The sequence below is a fragment of the Salmo trutta genome, chromosome 14, assembly GCF_901001165.1.
Source record: "Salmo trutta chromosome 14, fSalTru1.1, whole genome shotgun sequence".
NCBI classification, from domain to species: Eukaryota; Metazoa; Chordata; class Actinopteri; order Salmoniformes; family Salmonidae; genus Salmo; species Salmo trutta.
This window is the reverse complement of record NC_042970.1, coordinates 81,753,479-81,774,129: the sequence shown is the minus strand read 5'-3', so window position 1 is coordinate 81,774,129 and position 20,651 is coordinate 81,753,479. Positions and strand designations below refer to the sequence as shown.

General features: G+C 41.6%; 1 protein-coding gene across 1 annotated transcript in view; it reads left to right on the top strand.

Moving 5' to 3' along the window:
• Positions 1-18,696, top strand: part of LOC115147640 (pancreatic secretory granule membrane major glycoprotein GP2-like) — a 23,599-nt gene extending 4,903 nt beyond the window's left edge. Inside the window, exons 2-11 of the mRNA XM_029689924.1 lie at positions 9,341-9,377; positions 9,749-9,858; positions 10,906-11,556; positions 11,851-12,327; positions 12,681-12,886; positions 13,081-13,232; positions 14,419-14,664; positions 15,230-15,389; positions 17,861-17,936; positions 18,097-18,696. Coding sequence (XP_029545784.1) covers positions 9,792-9,858; positions 10,906-11,556; positions 11,851-12,327; positions 12,681-12,886; positions 13,081-13,232; positions 14,419-14,664; positions 15,230-15,389; positions 17,861-17,936; positions 18,097-18,116 — 2,055 coding nt within the window. The 5' untranslated portion in view covers positions 9,341-9,377; positions 9,749-9,791 and the 3' untranslated portion in view covers positions 18,117-18,696. The remainder of the gene's footprint in view (positions 1-9,340; positions 9,378-9,748; positions 9,859-10,905; positions 11,557-11,850; positions 12,328-12,680; positions 12,887-13,080; positions 13,233-14,418; positions 14,665-15,229; positions 15,390-17,860; positions 17,937-18,096) is intronic.
• Positions 18,697-20,651: the final 1,955 nt, after the last annotated feature.

Below are 20,651 nucleotides of genomic sequence, written 5' to 3'. Positions count from 1 at the left end.
CTGTGTCTGTCTGTCTGTGTCTGTCTGTCTGTCTGTCTGTCTGTGTCTGTCTGTCTGTCTGTGTCTGTCTGTCTGTGTCTGTCTGTGTCTGTCTGTGTCTGTCTGTGTCTGTCTGTGTCTGTCTGTGTCTGTCTGTGTCTGTCTGTCTGTGTCTGTCTGTGTCTGTCTGTGTCTGTCTGTGTCTGTCTGTGTCTGTCTGTGTCTGTCTGTGTGTGTCTGTCTGTGTCTGTCTGTGTCTGTCTGTGTCTGTCTGTGTCTGTCTGTGTGTGTCTGTCTGTGTCCGTCTGTCCGTCCGTATCAGGTTCTATAATACTGTCTGGATCCTCTCTTTCTCTCTCTTCTCTCTCTCCAATTTAAGGGCTTTATTACCATGGGAAACATATGTTAACATTGCCAAAGCAAGTGAAGTAGATAATAAACAAAAGTGAAATAAACAATCAAAATTAACAGTCTCTTTCTCTCTGCATGTCAAGGATATGAGTAGAGTGATGGTGGTTGTGGAGATGATTTCTCTGTAGTGACCTCAGTGTCTGCAGGTCTATATGTGCTGCAGAATGAAACTGGTTCAAACTGGCCGGAGTTTAGACTTCAAAACCACAAGAGAACTCAGCTTCCTGTAGGTGACTAAGTGTTAAAATGGCCAACTTCTCTGTTCTATAGTTACCATGTTTATTTCAGTAGGAACACATTGTTGAGATGATGACTTAAATGTAAATGTAAATGATGACAATATAGTTAAAGTAAACATCAATATATTTTATTACTTTTTCTGACATTTAATTAATCCAAATACAGTCTTTGTAAATGATCAACTCAACAGATGAGTTTGTGAACAGAAGAAACATCCCTCCTCTACAACCCAACTCCCCTTAATGAATGATGTCATCACATAACAGACAAGCTACTATGATTTTTCTTGCTATACTTTATTTACTTTGCCACTATGGCATTTTTTGCCTTTACCTCCTTATCTCACATCATTTGCTCACATTGTATATAGTCTTATTTTTTTTCTTCTACTGCATCATTGACTGTATGTTGTTTTACTCCATGTGTAACTCTGTGTTTTTGTATGTTGTCGAACTGCTTTGCTTTATCTTGGCCAGGTCGCAATTGTAAATGAGAACTTGTTCTCAACTTGCCTACCTGGTTAAATAAAGGTGAAATAAATAAATAAATAAAAAATCTCAGTAAACCAATAGAACAACCTCCACGTCGCCCCCTACAGAATGTTATCAGTACTGATGAATAAATCAACTATAATCTCCACCACCAGTCGTCTCTCTCTATTGAGCCTGGGGACGAGGTTACAGTTATTCTAATGACCTATATGTTTCACCTCAGTCAATTCAGGAAGTGAAATGAAATTCCATTCATGGATTGAAAAGTCCACATGAAAAATGATGGTCGTCAATGATCAACTGAATTGCGATTCATTGTCTGTATTGAAATGGAATTTAATTAAATTGGACCCCAGCTAACAAGAACACTGTGTCACAACCAGACCAGACCATCAGATAACCTCTTCTCTTCAGACCATAGAATTACACATTAGAACTTAATTACATAATAGACTTTAATTAGTGCTACAGAGTCTATTCAGTCAGTAGCTGTGACATCGTCGAGGCTCTGGTAGACAGCCAATGCTTTTTTGTCCAGCGCCTGATAGGCTGACTGGTAGAGGGTGGGGTCATGAGCAATGTATTCTGGGTCAGCGTGGACACGGGCTGAGAGTCCACTGCATTCTGGGTAGAAGTTCTACTTTCTTCATCCTCACCATCCTCCTCATCATCAACATGATGTATTTCACAATGATAAATACACTGACATAAAGACATGATGTATTTCACAATGATAAATACAGTGACATAAATAAATGATGTATTTCTAAATATGTGACTACATTTCCCATTTGAGCCTTATGTACCATTTTCATTAAAGTGTTTTGTTTATCATAGTAACCCTAGCAACAGTGCATGACTTCCTGTTGGCCTCTACATCATCAGCAGGACAACATGGCCATCGCTACATCACTAGACATTAAACTTAACAGCAGTCTCACTCTGTCTTTCAGGAGAGTCCAAGGATGGAGAGTCTAATGATGGATAGTCTTGAGAGGGGGGGCTTGAAGAAAGAGAGAGAGAGAGAGAGAGAGAATGGCAACACTAGACACTATGGAACACAAAGCTTTTACTATCTCACCCTGGAATATAAAAGGTCTGAGGTCATCTGCCTTTGGCCTAAAGAGCAGGAACTCAGACTTTATCAAAGAAATTGGAAATACAGACATTGTCATCCTACAAGAAACATGGTACAGAGCAGACGGACCCACTGGTTGCCCACTAGGTTACAGAGAGCTGGTAGTCCCATCCACCAAACTACCAGGTGTGAAACAGGGAAGAGACTCAGGGGGTATGCTAATTTGCTATAGAGCAGACCTAATCCACTCTATTAAATTAGTCAACATTTTACATCTGGCTAGAAATTAACAAGGAAATTAACTCAATAGAGAAAAATGTCCTCATGTGTGCTACTTAAATCCCCCCAATAGAATCCCCATACTATAACGATGACAGCTTCTCCATCCTAGAGGGGGAGATTAACCATTTCCAGGCCCAGGTACATGTACTCTACCAGTCTGTGGCAACCTAAATCCCAGAACTGGACAAGAACCTGACACTGTCAGCACACAGGTCAACAAACAGCTACCTGGAGGTGACAGTATTCCCTCCCAAATATGGCCCCTAAAGACAACTATGATAAAACAACCAACACAAATGGGTCGTAACTCCTGCAGCTGTCTCATGCTGTGTCTGTACATAGTCAACTGTAGTCTTTGAGGAGACTCCTACGGTAGGTACACCTACAGCTCATCTCTTGGCAGTAGTACTGTAGATTACTGTATCACTGACCTCAACCCAGAGTCTCTCAGAGCGTTCACAGTCAGCCCACTGACACCCCTATCAGATCACAGCAAAATCACAGTCTACCTGAACAGAGCAATACTCAATCATTAGGCATCAAAGCCAAAGGAACTGAAGAATATTAAGAAGAAAGTGAAGCTGTAACTTGGCAGTAGAAAGCCTTAACAATATGAAGAAAGCAAAACCCTAATACCGAGGAGCATTTAGCTGTTCGATTTGGAATTGATTTCCTCCTTAATACATGCTGCAGAGGATAAGTTCAATAGAGTTACCAGCCTCAGAAATTGCAGCCCAAATAAATGCTTCACAGAGTTCAAGTAACAGACACATCTCAACATCAACTGTTCAGAGGAGACTGTGTGAATCAGGCCTTCGTGGTCGAATTGCTGCAAATAAACCACTACTAAAGGACACCAATAAGGAGAAGAGACTTGCTTGGGCCAAGAAACACGAGCAATGGACATTAGACCAGTGGAAACTTTGGCCTGGAGTCCAAATTGGAGATTTTTGGTTCTTTGTGAGACACGGTGTGGGTGAACGGATGATCTCCGAATGTGTATTTCCCATTGTGAAGCATGGAGGAGGTGGTGTTATGGTGTGGGAGTGCTTTGCTGGTGACACTCTCTGTGATTTATTTAGAATTCAAGGCACACTAAACCAGCATGACTACCACAGCATTCTGCAGCGATACGCCATCCCATCTGGTTTGGGTTTAGTGGGACTATCTTTTGTTTTTCAACAGGACAATGATCCAACACACCTCCAGGCTGTGTAAGGGCTATTTTACCAAGAAGGAAAGTGACCGAGTGCTGCATCAGATGATCTGGCCTCCACAATCACCCGACCTCAACCAAATTGAGATGGTTTGGGATGAGTCGGACCGCAGAGTGAAGGAAAAGCAGCCAACAAGTGCTCAGCATATGTGGGAACTCCTTCAAGACTGTTGGAAAAGCATTCCAGGTGAAGCTGGTAAAGAGAATGCCAAGAGTGTGCAAAGCTGTCATCAATGCAAAGGGTGGCTATTTGAAGATTCTCAAATATAAAATATATTTTCATTTGTTTAACACTTTTTTGTTTCCTACATGATTCCATGTGTTCTTTCATAGTTGTGATGTCTTCGCTATCATTCTACAATGTAAATAAAATAAAGAAAAACTCTTGAATGAATAGGTGTTCTAAAACTTTTGACCAGTAGTGAATATACAAAAATTATTTGAATTTGGCCTTAATGCTATTAGCCCATACAAACGCATTGACTAACAGATTCACAGATAGTCCCCAAAAAAATGTAAAGGAAGTTTGTTCTGAAGTGTCTGTCCCATATCTGAGAGATATAAGAAAGATCAGGAAACGTTTTATTGTATTTTTTATATATATATATGTATTTGACCTCTTGTTTTTCGCACTAAACTAGCTCTGTATGTACTTCAATCATTTTTAAAAACTGGTACCAGGACCTTCATACGAGTCTTGTTAGGCTTGTGGGTGTCCTAGAGCAAAACAACCAACATGTACAGTACATGTTAATGAGAGACTCACCTTTCCACAGGGTGTAGTCCAAACTGTTTGGACGCTACAGACAGAAGTTGGCAGATCAGCCGTACCGACTTCAGATGATGATAGAAGTTAATAGATTAGCTGTACAGACTTGTGAGGGTCGCAGAGCAAAACAGAGAACACCATGGTGTTGGTGAATCTCATCTTTCCATAGAGGGGTCATACCAATACATTCGTTGGTGAATTATATTAACCATGCATTGAACTGCATCCATCTATTCTGACAACATCATGGAATTTGGAGTCAAATAGAACCTATTTTAAAAACCTGTTATGAAGTTGTATTTGTAGCATAAACTGTGAATTTGATATTTTTCACTGATATTATGATTGTCTGTTTGTTTCATATCTGCAAAATAGTTCAAATGCTCTCAGTTTCACTTTAAGCTGCTGATGTCATTTTTGTATATTTTATTTCACTTTTTTTTCTGTTGATGTTTTTTCCTGCTGACTTTATCACTGAGCTCCAGAGCTGGTGTGGGAGCGGAACTTCCTATGTGTGTTTTTGACAGTAGGCATGCTCACCTTGGCTGATAGTAACACTGGCTGATAGTAACCTTCTCTCCATCTTTTTCTCTTTCCCTCTTTCCCTCTTTCAACTTTTCTCTCCACTCCCCTTCTGTCCACGTTAAAGGGCAACCTATCACGGCCCCAGAGCTAGTGTGTGGGAGGAGCCTGGTACAGCTGAGTCTCAACAGGGCTAACCTGGAGGCTGCTGGTCTGAACGCTTCCTCTTATTACCTGGCTGACCCCAAGGAGGCTAACGGCAAGGTGTGGTTCCAGGTTGGAACACTCTGGAGGTGAGAACAAATTTCCTCAATTTGTGACAAATGATTATGCAACACTGAAGGAGTAACTGACTATGTAAATAAAACATATACCTTACTGCCTTTTGTCTTTTCTCCAGACCAGCGCCACCCATGCTGCCTACTCCAACAGCCTATTACTTTAAGAAGCTGCTGACTCCTTCACTGGACCAGGGAGCCTTCCTTTCTCCTGTATCTATTCCCTGGAGAGCAGCCTGGATGTAGCCGTCAGACCTACCTGGGAGAAATATCATATGTTTACACACTGTGTTTGCCAAATTACATTTTTCCTGGTTTTCATTTACATTCAAATTGAACCCGTGATCCTTGACGTTGCTAATGCCATGCTCTATCAACTGAGCCAAATCTGACTTAGATTGATACTGCACCAAAACTCCAATATTTTTCATCCTATATCTTGTTCTCCATCTTGTTTTTAAATAGTGAGTCAACATGTTTTCAACACTTTTATTTCCATGACTGATCAAAACTCGTGTTCTCATGATCTCTTGTCTCTCTGCAGCTGACATGTAGTGAGCAATATGTTCAGAACATCAGACATGTAGTGAGCAATATGTTCAGAACATCAGACATGTAGTGAGCAATATGTTCAGAACATCAGACATGTAGTGAGCAATATGTTCAGAACATCAGACATGTAGTGAGCAATATGTTCAGAACATCAGACATGTAGTGAGCAATATGTTCAGAACATCAGACATGTAGTGAGCAATATGTTCAGAACATCAGACATGTAGTGAGCAATATGTTCAGAACATCAGACATGTAGTGAGCAATATGTTCAGAACATCAGACATGTAGTGAGCAATATGTTCAGAACATCAGACATGTAGTGAGCAATATGTTCAGAACATCAGACATGTAGTGAGCAATATGTTCAGAACATCAGACATGTAGTGAGCAATATGTTCAGAACATCAGACATGTAGTGAGCAATATGTTCAGAACATCAGACATGTAGTGAGCAATATGTTCAGAACATCAAATCACAATAAAATCGCAGTATCAAATCACAATAGTACCTATACAATCATGAAAATTGTAAGAAATGCAATACATCGTATTGACACCTAAGTATCGTGATAATATCATATTGTGAGTGTAACCGATGTGAAATGGCTAGTTAGTTAGCGGTGGAGCGCGCTAATAGCATTTCAATCAGTGACGTCACTCGCTCTGAGACCTGAAGTGGTTGTTCCCCTTGCATTGCAAGGGCCGCAGCTTTTGTGGCGCGATGGGTAACGATGCTTCGTGGGTGTCAGTTGTTGATGTGTGCAGAGGGTCCCTGGTTCGAGCCCAGGTTGGGGCGAAGAGAGGGACGGAACCTACACTGTTACATGAGGTCCCTGGCATTTCCCAACCGTAACACACACACACACACCTCACTGGTAACCTTGTATTTTCACTGTTTGTCTTCCAGGGACCAAATGGCCAGAGTGAACCAAACAGCCCTGCAATGGGACAACAAAGAGCTTCTGTATCTTAACGATTGAGAAGATAAAGTGAACTGTATCTTTTTACTATTACATCAGTCTGTTGTGTGATTATATCAAGGTCTGTTGTTGACTTTAGGTTAAGCAGAGTTAGGGCTAAGCTCATCTTGTTCATGTCATTTATTTTCAGAATTATTTTTCGACTTAATGTTTCACAGTTAACGTGACTAAACAGCAGGACTTAAATCATTAAGAGGCGTTGCTTCCTTCTTCATCTATTAAAGGGTTCATGTACACTTTACACTTTAGTCATTTAGCAGACGCTCTTATCCAGAGCGACTTGCAGTAGCATACATTTCATACCATTTCATGCATTTCTTTTTTTGTACTGTATTTTTTGTTGGTCCTAATTTGAGAACAGTAGACCCATTTCGTTCTGCCCCTGAACAAGGCAGTTAACCCACTGTTCCTAGGCCGTCATTGTAAATAAGAATTTGTTCTTAACTGACTTGCCTAGTTAAATAAAGGATAAATAAAAAATAAATAAAAAATGTTTTCATTATGTACAGAAGGCTACATGACATGACCATATTTGGTCGTAGGCCCGTTGCTAAGGTGTTGTTATTTACTAAGGTTTTCTAATTGATTGATCAGGCTGAATGTTATTTGACTCCCTTGTAAGGGTGAAAAAAAATGTAAAGTATGAGCTAACTTCATAATTGCCATACCAAGCGGTGATTCAGCCAGTCACGATCCTCTCAGTGGTGCAGCTGTAGAACATTTTGAGGATCTGAGGGCCAATACCAAATCTTTTCAGCATCCTGAGGAGAGAGGAAGCGTTGTCAGGCCCTCTTCACGACTTCATAAACGAGTTTCATGGATTCACAGGGGCTCTAAACATTAAATACCTAGCTCTCAAATGGTTCAAGCATGTACAACTGACTGAACACTAAAACAAAACAACACAACTTGCTGTATCGTCTATAGAGAGAGGGATAATACCTGTGGAACACTATGGCTCCGTTTCAAATGGTACCCTATTCCCTATTTAGTGCACTACTTTTGACCATCTTAGTGAACAAAGTAGTGCACTATACAGGGAATAGGGTGCTATTTGAGTCTGTGTTTAGAGGGAACAGTTGACCTTTCCCTCAGCGTGAATAGTTGATATAATGTCATCATGGTGACAACTGGCTATTGTTGGTCATCTAGAGCAAAGAGAAAAGGGTTTGGAATAAGACAAAGGGATTGGGTCAGATCTTGGTATTAATCCGCTGATTCAGCGTGACTAATTGGAGATGTATTACGTTAGAGCAACACAGTTGAAACAGTTGAAACTATAGTACAAACAGAAGACAAAAAACTGAACGATAAAGGGAACAATGTCAAGAACACTTAGAGGTAGCCTATCTGTCAGCACGGCACAGTTGAAACAGGCATATCTATATCACAAACAGAAGACAAAAAACTGAACGATAAAGGGAACAATGACAAGAACACTGGACAGTGAGCTCCAAAAGTATTGGGACAGTGACACATATTTAGTTGTTTTGGCTCTGTACTCCAACACTTTGGATTTGAAATGATTTGCTGACGTTGAGGTTAAAGTGCAGACTTTCAGCTTTAATTTGAGGGTATTTTCATCCATATCAGGTGAACTGTTTAGAAATTACAGCACCTTTTGTATACGGTCGAGGAGACCGAAAGTATTGGGACAAATTCACATATATGGGTATTAAAGTAGTAAAAAGTTACGTATTTAGTCCCATATTCATAGCACACAATGACCACATCAATTAGTTGGATGCATTTGCTATTTGTTCTTGTTGTGTTTCAGATTATTTTGTGCCCAATATAAATGAATGGTAAATAATGTATTGTGTTATTTTGGAATCACTTTTATTGTAAATAAGAATAGGATATGTTTCTAAACACTTCTACATTAATGTAAATGCTACCATGGTTACAGATAATCCTGAATGAATTGTTAATAATGAGTAAGACATTTAAATTTTATACCCCCCCCCCCCAAAAAAAATGCTAACCTCCCTTGTTATTGTAATGGTGAGAGGATGTCTTGGGGGTAAGAAGTCAGCCAAATGTTAAGTTGTTCTCTGGGTTATCGTGAGACATTAATCACCTCATAAATCATACGGTGTTCGCCTAATACCACCCATCAGCCACCACACCTGTCCTGTTGATTTAAGGTTTTGGAGATTTCTTTTAAGTTCGCTTAATTCATTTGAAAACATCCAATTTATTCGACATGCCACCCAACAGAGCATATAGACTTTAGCTTAACCACACCCCAGGTTACCATGGTTATCAGGCCATTGTTGCATTCCTTACATATGAACGTTGATAGTCGTGATTCAACCTCTTCCAGACCTATTGTTAGCCTGAAATCCAGTCAGTTTCTGATGACATTTCACTCCTTGTACTCTGTGTCATTGCCAAACAGTTTATCATGACAAGGAGTGGCAAGGAGTGGAATGAGAGCTGAACATACGGGGACCCAGGCTAAGGTATTGTCCCTGGGAATATTACACAATGTGTCCCGTTTCCCCCACTCCCTGATAACCAGTGTATAAATGTCCAGCTTACAGGTGGGTTCCAGCAGTCAGCATCAACATTTGGTAAGTCAGTACTCCTCTCAGATCACTATTCATACTGTATGGTTAAACAAAGTTATTTTGGGTTTGGTGAAATTAATATATCTGAACACATTAAGTTTGAAATGTTATAATACCCTCCAGAGAATGTGTGTGTCCATGCTTAATGTCCAAAAATATATATATTTGATCTTTCGTAACATTTGTTTTTTTAACGTGGTTTATTGCAGTCTTGTGACAGTTAAAAAATATGTTTTTTATCACAATGAGATAGCCTGTATATATAAAATTCAATCAAACTTTTATTTACAGTGCATTTAAAAGTGACTGACTATCCAGTAGATGTAAATTGTGGATAAAGTGTGGATGAATATAATAAGTGTATTTTCCTTCAGGTTGTGTTCCCCGTTTCTGCCCCTGTATAAGTAACTAGTGTTGATGAGGATGATCCTGGTTGCTCTGCTGGTTCCTCTACTGGTTCTGTCCAGCGCTGGACATACCTCAGGTACACGCAAATATACTATATATTTAATACATCAACATTTTCACAGTACCAGTCAAAAGTTTGGACACACGTACTCATTCAAGGGTTTTTCTTTATTTTGACTATTTTCTACATTGTAGGATAATAGTGAAGACATCACAACTATGAAATAGCACATATGGAATCATGTAGTAACCAACAAAAGTGTTAAACAAATCAAAATATATTTAACATTTTTGATCCTTCAAAGTAGCCACCCTTTGCCTTGATGACAGCTTTGCACACTCTTGGCATTCTCTCAACCAGCTTCATGAGGTAGTCACCTGGAATGCATTTCAATTAACAGGTGTACCTTGTTAAAAGTTAATTTGTGGAATTTCTTTCCTTCTCAATGCGTTTGAGCCAATCAGTTGTGTTGTGACAAGGTAGGGCTGATATACAGAAGATAGAACCTTGAATGAGTAGGTGTGTCCAAACTTTTGAATGGTCCTGTGTATATATATATATATATATGACAGACAATATATCATTTGTAAAATAGATTTTGTCATTGAGTGTCTGCGAGATCAAATATATTTGGTTAGACAGTATAGTGATACATGTATCATGTATTAAGTATTGTATTTACTAAGTATTTAATAGAGTATTTATAAACTGGGTGGTTCGAGCCCTGAATGCTGATTGGCTGACAGCCGTGATTTATCAGACCGTATACCAGGGGTATGACAAAACATGTATTTTTACTCCTCTAATTACATTGGTAACCAGCTTCTAATAGTAATAAGGCAACTCGGGTTTGTGGTATATGGCCAATATACCATGGCTAAGGGCTGTGTCCAGCTCTACGATGCATCGTGCCTAAGAACAGCCCTTAGCCGTGGTATATTGGCCACATACCACACCCCTTCATGCCTTATTGCTTAAATAGCCCACCAAACAACTGACTTCTGTATTTTCTCTGCTCTTCAGTCTCAGAGCCTAAAAATGGAGTCATCAAAACAATGCAGGTGTATCATGATACCTCAACCTAAAAAGACGATGAACCCATATATTCCCAAATTCCCACAGGTACGATTGTCACCAGCTGCGAGGCGTGTCACGAACAAGCCGTTTGCCGCACCTCGCCCATGGCAGGTGACATCACATGTACCTGTAAGAAGGGCTTCTCCGGAGACGGCCTCATCTGCTTACCTGGCCACACCGCCACCGACGACCACCCTGCCCCTCGCCGTGTTCGCCGCTCCTACCCCACCTCCAACACCAACCTTGCCCATGTCCGGTTCAGCTGCGGCTTTTATGAGTGCGCCGATGGGGAGGACTGCATCACGGTCAACGGCATCCAGCAGTGCGCCAACCCCTGCAAGATCTACACGGTCCTGAACAACGCCTGGCGTTCCACCAACAACAACGTGGGCGAGAAACACTGCGACCGCAATGTCCACTGGGACGGCTATTACCGCATGTTCATCAGCAACCAGAGCGTGTCCATGCCGGACAAGTGTGTGGATTCGTTCATGTGCGGCACCCAGGCTCCCTTGTGGCTGGCGTTTCCTCCCCCCCAGCAGGTGGATGAGATTGTCCAGAGTGCAGTCTGTGCCAGCTTCAATGGGGACTGCTGCTGGGTGCAGTCTCAGCCCATCCACGTCAAGGCATGCCCTGGGAACTACTTTGTATACAAGTTCGTCATGCCTCCCGGGTGCTACTTCGCCTATTGTGCATGTAAGGTTTCGCCCCCTGCTCTGCCAAGTTCTGAGTGGGGCTTGTTGTTGTTGGGCCTTTTGAATTGAAGTTATTGTATTTATTTTTTTAACTGTTTACTGCTTAGTCATTCTCCAGCTGGTTATATCCACCATGATGTTCTTCTTATGGTCCTAGATATCAACAGTACTCAGCATATTCATCCAGTACATTCGTATTGTGTGATTCTGGTAATACCAACATACTAGTTCTTTCAAAACATGAGCGATGAATGTTCCCTCATAACTGTGTCTCCTGTTTAACTCCTTGTTCCAGATGTGTCAGCTCCCACCACAACACCAAAACCAGTCACAACTACAACCACCACAACAACAACAAAAGCACCTGTAAAGGTCACCACAACAACAAAAGCACCTGTAAAGATCACCACGACAACACAAACACCTGTAAAGGTCACCAAGACAACAAATGCACCTGTAAAAGACACCACAACAACACAAACACCTGTTACGATACCCACGACAACAGAAACACCTGCTAAGATCACCACAACACCGCAAACACCTGTTAAGATCACCACGATAATGCAGACACCTGTTAAGATCACCATGACAACACAAACATCTGTAAATATCACCACTACGACAAAATCACCAGTAGACAAAAATCGCACCACAACAACAACACAGTCACAGGTTGCCACGACTATGCCAAAAGCAATGTGTGGTACCTGCAGAGCGGGGGAGACCTGCGTGAGCACCGATGGGGTCACTTGGCGGTGTGAGAGGCCAGGTGAGTTCTCAGAAAACACCTGCTTGAGAACCTATGTACTCTTAGAAAGAAAGGTGCTATCTAGAACCTAAAAGGGTTCTTCGGCTGCCCCCATAGGAGAACCCTTTGAAGAACCCTTTTTTGGTTCCAGGTAGAACCCTATTGGGTTCCAAGTAGAACCCCTTCCCTAGAAGGTTCGCCCTGGAACCAAAAAGGGTTCTCCTATGGAAACAGCCGAAGAACCCTTTTGGAATAACTTTTTCTAAAAGTGCATATGAGAATTTGTAATTCCTTCTTTTCATTTGGGGTTCTTGAATAACACTCTCCCATTGTCTTTCTTTTCTCATGCCTCTCTCTCTCTTTCTCTCTTACAGATCAGCCTGTTTTGCTGCGACCTGAGCTGGTATGTGGGCGGAGCCTGGTACAGGTGGGTCTCAACAGGACTAACCTGGAGGTCGCTGGTCTGGACGCCACCACCGCTAACCTGGCCGACCCCCGGTGTAACGCTCACGAAGAGCATGACGGCATGGTATGGTACCAGGTGGAGCGCACAGAGGGCACCTGCGGAAACACTCTGGAGGTGAGAACAGACGCCGACCCGTTCCTCACCGAAACTTTCAACAGAGAACACTTGCTGTGAGACATGTTGACATCAACAGAAAATGATGAACGGATGAACTGAAATACAATAGTCCAAGAATTGTATTATTCTGAGAACTGGTGAGAGGTCCTCTCCTAGCTTCTAATCTTCTTCCCTTTTCCCCCTTTCACCAGACAAACGGAACTGACGCCATCTTTTCCAACAGTTTATTCATCTACCACATTCACAACGTGTCCTTCAGCCGACCCGTGAGCGTACCTTTCTCCTGTGCCTACCCTCTGGAATCAGAGACCAGCCTGGATGTGGCCATCAAACCCTACCTGTCGTAAGTGGAGACGTTACGTTACAGTAAACAATGTAAAACATGGACAATGTAACACAACAGGGGCGCAACTTTCACTTGGGACGGGGGGACATGTCCCCCCATTCTGAAATTGCATTTTTGTCCCCCCCGAGTTTTATCATTGGAATGTGATTCAAACGATGCAACGTTGTGCTTTAGGACCATGCGGACGCCTCCGAGTGGTTGGATAAGCTGTTTGGAATGTTTATCCAACTGGATTTTTAAATTATAATAATTATGTCCCCCCCACTTCTAAAACCAAAGTTGCGCCCCTGTAACACAATGTAACACAATGCAGGCTAACACATGTCGAACTGTCAGTATTCTGTTAATGCATAGACAGTTTATACTCTAAACCTGTGGTTCTTGATGATCCTTTAGATAACTAGTTAAGAGTTTTGCACCTCCTCTGTCCACTCATCACAGTACTGGTTGTTCAAGATACGTAGCTGAAGCTGGCTGTGTAATAGTGTTGAAATTATAATAATAATTATTATTATTTATTATCTTGCCTATCTAAAGTGACTTCGGGCGTCTTGAAAAGTGCTTAAAAAATAATTTGTATTTATTATTATTATTATTATTATAAATAATGATAATAACGATTCATTTTATTTAGCCTGTAAAGTGCATTTCTCACACCCAAGGCACTTTGTTTGTCCTTCAACATCTCTGACTGCATCTCTTATTAACTGATGGGTTCTGACTCCTAAACTTGAAATATGGAGTACCATAGTCAGGTTTCTACACCAGAAGTTAATGGTTATCTGTAGGAGGAATGTATGTGGTGGAGGCAGTTAAGCTTGGAATGTAATGAGTAAAGGAAAGGCAATCACACGGATGCAAGAACTGATGGAGAGAGAAGGATGGAGAGATGTGGGTTAGTGAGGAATGGAGGTCAGGTCACATTGGGAGAAGGAACAGTTTATTGCCTGCATCACTTAACTTCCTGCTTAGCAATAAACATGTCATGTTTAGAGGGAAGGAGGATGCTCCACCCAAACTGGGGTATATATACTACCACTGGTGGAAACATGTCTTTGTCTTATGCTGCTGTATGACCCAGTGGGTGAATAAACTTGGTTTGAGCTTTACTAAGTGTCTGAGTTTTTTACTCTGTTTATTTGGAATCTAACAAAACCAAATCTCCTATTTGCCCATTTGACAGGCTGAAGGATGTCCAAGTCGGTAAGGGCTCCAAAGTGGGCTCCAACATGACTCTGTACCACAGCGACAACTTCACAAAGGCTTACCCAGCGGGCGGAGTCACCTTGCCGGTGGGTTCCGTGCTGCACGTGGGTGTGTCCGTAGAGGAGTCCGAGACGGAGCGTTTTGTGGTCGTTCTGGAGGACTGCTACGCCACACAATCCCCCGACCCTAAAGACATCATGCGATACTACATCATTCAGAACAAGTATGTGTGTGGGTGTCTTGGTTTATACTCAAGGAACGTATGGAGGTTTTCCCAGAGACAGATTATGTCTGGTCCTGGACTAACAACACTTTAAATGGAGCTTCTCCATTGAGAATGCTTTTTACTCCAGGACCAGGCATAATCTGTGTCTGGGTGTAATTGCTGTCTTCAGGAATGGACCAAGGTGCAGCGGAGTTAGTGTTCATCATAATTGAATGAAAACAGAGAACACTACAGCAAAACAAGAAAAGAGAAAACTGACAGCCAACACAGTCCTGTCAGTTGCAAACACTGTGACAAGAACAATTACCCACAACCCCAAGGAAAAACACACACTACTATATAGGACTCCCAATCAAAGGCAACTCAACACACCTGCCTTCAATTGGGAGTCCAACCCCAATTAACTAACACATAACACAAAACTTCTGCCACGTCCTGACCAAAACTAATACAATTACGCCCTCTGCTGGTCAGGACGTGACACTGTGAAACCGAACCCTAATGTTTGTGTATTTTTTGGTTGCGTTATCTAACCTAAACCCTGGCCCTCCATGTTTCTTAGATGTCCAACTGAATTCCGTCAGGTTAGGGTGGAGGAGAGCGGCTCGTCCCTCAGGGCTCGCTTCTCTGCTCTGCTGTTCCTGTACCAGGGGGACTACCGGGACGTCTTCCTGCACTGCAGACTCAGCCTTTGTGACCAGAGGAGCTCCTCCTGCACTCCAGTGAGTCCTGCATCTTTCCCGCTGGCTCATCCACTCTGTTTGTAGTCTCTCTCTGGTCTCACTCAGTCTGTGGTCTCTCTCTGGTCTCACTCAGTTTGTGGTCTCTCTCTGGTCTCACTCAGTCTGTGGTCTCTCTCTGGTCTCACTCATTTTGTGGTCTCTCTCTGGTCTCACTCAGTCTGTGGTCTCTCTCTGGTCTCACTCAGTTTGTGGTCTCTCTCTGGTCTCACTCAGTCTGTGGTCTCTCTCAGGTCTCACTCATTTTGTGTGTTGTCTCTCCGACTCTCCTGAGGCTTACTGGGACGGTATCCACAAAGCGTCTCAGAGTAGGAGTGCTGATCTAGGGTCAGGTCCCAATCTGTCCATATATTCTTATTCATTATGACCTAAAATGTGAAACTGATCCTAGATCAGCACTACTACTCTGAGAGGCTTTGTGGATACAGGCCCTGGTCTCTCTGTCTCAGTGTCTCTCTAACTCCTTCTCGTCTCTTAGTGTCTGGTCTCTCTGACTCCTGACTCTCTATGTCTCAGTGTCTGGTCTCTCTGAGTCCTGACTCTCTCTGTCTCAGTGTCTGGTCTCTCTGACTCTCCTGAGTCTCTCTGTCTCGTTCTCTGGTCTCTCTGTAGGGTCTCTCTGACTCTCTCTGTTTCAGTGTCTGGACACTCTGACTCCTCGTCTCAGTGTCTGGTCTCTGGTCTCTCTGTCTCAGTGTCTGGTCTCTCTGACTCCTTCTCGTCTCTCTGTCTCAGTGTCTGGTCTCTCTGACTCCATCTCGTCTCTCTGTCTCAGTGTCTGGTCTCTCTGACTCCATCACGTCTCTCTGTCTCAGTGTCTGGTCTCTCTGACTCCTTCTTGTTTCTCTGTCTCAGTGTCTGGTCTCTCTGACTCTCTCTGGTCTCTCTGTCTCAGTGTCTGGTCTCTTTGACTCCTTCTTGTCTCTCTGTCTCAGTGTCTGGTCTCTCTGACTCCTTCTCGTCTCTCTGTCTCCGTGTCTGGTCTCTCTGGTCTCTCTGTCTCAGTGTCTGGTCTCTCTGACTCCTTCTCGTCTCTCTGTCTCAGTGTCTGGTCTCTCTGACTCTCCGGTCTCTCTGACTCTCTCCGTCTCAGTGTCTGGTCTCTCTGACTCCTTCTCGTCTCTCTGTCTCAGTGTCTGGTCTCTCTGACTCTCTCTGTCTCAGTGTCTGGTCTCTCTGACTCTCTCTCGTCTCTCTGTCTCAGTATCTGGTCTCTCTGACTCCTTCTCTTCTCTCTGTCTCAGTGTTTGGTCTCTCTGACTCTCCGGTCTCTCTGACTCTCTCTGTCTCAGTGTCTGGTCTCTCTGACTCTCTCTCGTCTCTCTGTCTCAGTATCTGGTCTCTGTGACTCCTTCTCGTCTCTCTGTCTCAGTGTCTGGTCTCTCTAACTCTCTCTGGTCTCTCTGTCTCAGTGTCTGGTCTCTCTGACTCTCTCTGGTCTCTCTGTCTCAGTGTCTGGTCTCTCTGACTCCATCACGTCTCTCTGTCTCAGTGTCTGGTCTCTCTGACTCTCTCTGGTCTCTCTGTCTTAGTGTCTGGTCTCTCTGACTCTCTCTGGTCTCTCTGTCTCAGTGTCTGGTCTCTCTGACTCTCTCTCGTCTCTCTGTCTCAGTGTCTGGTCTCTCTGACTCCTTCTCATCTCTCTGTCTCAGTGTCTGGTCTCTCTTTCCTTCTCGTCTCTGTCTCAGTGTGTGGTCTCTCTGACTCCTTCTCGTCTCTCTGTCTCAGTGTCTGGTCTCTCTAACTCTCTCTGGTCTCTCTGTCTCAGTGTCTGGTCTCTCTGACTCCTTCTCGTTTCTCTGTCTCAGTGTCTGGTCTCTCTGACTCTCTCTGGTCTCTCTGTCTCAGTGTCTGGTCTCTTTGACTCCTTCTCGTCTCTCTGTCTCAGTGTCTGGTCTCTCTGACTCCTTCTCGTCTCTCTGTCTCAGTGTCTGGTCTCTCTGACTCTCTCTGGTCTCTCTGTCTCAGTGTCTGGTCTCTCTGACTCTCCAGTCTCTCTGACTCTCTCTGTCTCAGTGTCTGGTCTCTCTGACTCCTTCTCGTCTCTCTGTCTCAGTGTCTGGTCTCTCTGACTCCTTCTTGTCTCTCTGTCTCAGTGTCTGGTCTCTCTGACTCCTTCTCGTCTCTCTGTCTCAGTGTCTGGTCTCTCTGACTCTCTCTCGTCTCTCTGTCTCAGTGTCTGGTCTCTCTGACTCCATCACATCTCTCTGTCTCAGTGTTTGGTCTCTCTGACTCTCTCTCGTCTCTCTGTCTCCGTGTCTGGTCTCTCTGACTCCTTCTCGTCTCTCTGTCTCAGTGTCTGGTCTCCCTGACTCCTTCTCATCTCTCTGTCGCAGTGTCTGGTCTCTCTGACTCCTCGTCTCTCTGTCTCAGTGTCTGGTCTCTCTGACTCTCTCTGGTCTCTCTGTCTCAGTGTCTGGTCTCTCTGACTCCTTTTCGTCTCTCTGTCTCAGGTGTGCTCCAAAAGGAAATACCGCTCTGTCACCCCCTCCGTCCCCCTCGAACCCCTCACCATCGGACCAATCACCTGTGAGTATGACCTCATAAGTTATCAATCAAAACCAATAATTTAATAGATGTCAATCAAACAAATTATGTTGATGTCAGTGATGGACGCTCAGGTAACTAACTAACTAACTAACTAACCAACTAAATAAATAAATGACTTATGTTTGTTTCTGACTTCCAGGGTCCCAAAATGAAGTTTGAACTTCATGAATCCCTGTCATGCTTCCTGTATCCTAAATTAACAATGAATACAGTTATCTAAATGATTTATGTGGAGTTCATAAACCTATCTCACCTATACATCATTTATGTCCTAAACCAAGCCATTTCATATTTAATATCTTACATACATACATAAATAATTCGATTTTAAGGATATTTTTATATTTTTTATATGGCTAGAATAATTGGGAAAATATTTATATTTGAACCAACACAAATTCATTGATGAACCTTTAACTAAGGCTTGAGGCCAGAAAGTGAATGTGCCACTAATGTTTGAAACATGAAAATAAATGGACATATAGTTGGGATTATATCAACACAAACATCTCCCCTTTCTAGTTCACACTGCAGCAAGAACTTCTATTTAAAATCAAATATTATTTAATCCTATTACTCTAAAATGCTTTGTATGTGCAGCAATTTAATAGTGTTTTTAAAGACGATAAATGTATGTATTAATGTACTGGGCATGTAGTGTACTATTGCTCTAAAATACTTTGTATGTGCAGTAATTGAATAGTGTTAATAAAATATAAATGATAAATAAATGTATAAATGCATTAATGAATGAAAAATGTACTGGGCATGTAGTGTACCCGTGTAGCTCAGTTGGTAGAGCATGGTGTTTGCAACGCCAGGGTTGTGGGTTTGATTCCCACGGGGGACCAGTACGGAAAAATGATTGAATTGGATGCATTCACTACTGTAAGTTGCTCTGGATAAGAGTGTCTACTAAATGACTTAAATGTAAATGTAAAATGTGTACTATGCTATAGCTTAGTTCTCTTTGGGATCAGTCAAGACAATGATGAACCAGTAGGTGTCAGTATTACCACAGAAACACTGGTAGAAGTCTGCATCATCACCACACAACAACAGTAGACTTACAAAACTGGCAATTCCACCAATTTTCGACCTCATTTTCATTATCGCCAGCACAATACCATTGTCTACATATACGAAAACTGCAAATGTCGACGTTTTGTAGAAAATAATATATAAAGTTCTACCTGATGACATCAAAAGTTTAAACATTTTTTTTTAAATATAGATTTTCAAATACTATGATATTATGAAAATACCCTCCCTCTGGCTAGAAAGATCACTGGTTTTTTAAAGTTTAGATCCTAACATTTTTTAAGGACCTTTCTTCTCTTTTTAACAACCGATCATAGAAACATGCCATTTTCACATACAGTGGGGTCTGAAATGATTGACATTATTGATTAAGATGAGCATTAATGACTGTTTAAAATAAATAATTCAAATACTGAGCTATATTTAATGCTCAAAAAAAAAGGAAATTATATATTTATTATACTAATACAATTGCTCAGAGAGAGATTTTGTTTAACAAGTAATATTTTTTCTCTCAAAATGGTAGGGGTTAAAATTATTCACACCCCTGAAGAGTCTTATAAAAATGTAGTCAAAAGTTTAGTATTTTGTCAAATACTCCCCTGTTATTGGTCATGGTGAGAGGTTAGCATGTCTTGGGGGTATGATCTTTGACCCTCTGTAACTTTCTCACTCATCATTATTCTCGATTCTTATAGGATTATCCGTAACCATGGTAGCTTCCACATTAAATGTAGAAGTGTTTAGAAACATATTATATTCTTATTTACAATAAAAGTGACTCCAAAATGACAACACATTATTTACCATTCATTTCTATTGGGCACAAAATAATCTAAAACACAACCAAAACGAATTGCAAATGCATCCAACAAGTTTGTAGAATCACAACCTTGATGTAGTCATTGGGTACTAGGAAAATGGGACCAAATACTAAACTTTTGACTACTTCATTGATAAATACCCTTTAAGGGTGTCACTAATAACCTTTTTGAGAGAAAAAGTATTACTTGTTAAAAATATATATATTTGTATCTGAGCAATTGTATTAGTATAAAATAGTTTATACCACAGCATTGTTGAATATTAGTTTCTGATTGGCTAGAAGGGCATTCTAGAATAAATAACATTTTTAAAATAAATTTAAAAATAAGATATCGGGACACCTTGTAATCAAACTCGGCTCCACCTCGTCCCGCTGCGTCATCCATTATTCCGAGGTAAAAGACAGAACGACTGCGTTTATCCTTACATCATTTCCCCCCCAAAAAATAGCATACAATGTAGCACAGTATTTCAATGATTTATTTTATACAGTCATAATTTATCCTATTTTATCAAGTGTCAATAATCTCGTTCCACACTGTACATCGATACTTCCATCGTGCTGGAGATAATGAATATGAGGTTGAAAAGTGGAGAAATTGGCCTTTTAATATTCTTTCTTCATGTGTTGAATCTCTTCATCTTTTTAAAAGTAATTATATTATCCCGAGTGGCACAGCGGTCTATTTTGTAAATAAGATATTATTATTTATTTATTTTTGACATTTGCGAAAATGTCAACTTTTTTTTATCTTTGTCGTTATGTGGTATTGTGTGTAGATTGATGAGGGAAAAAATTAATTGAATCCATTTTAGAATAAGGCTGTA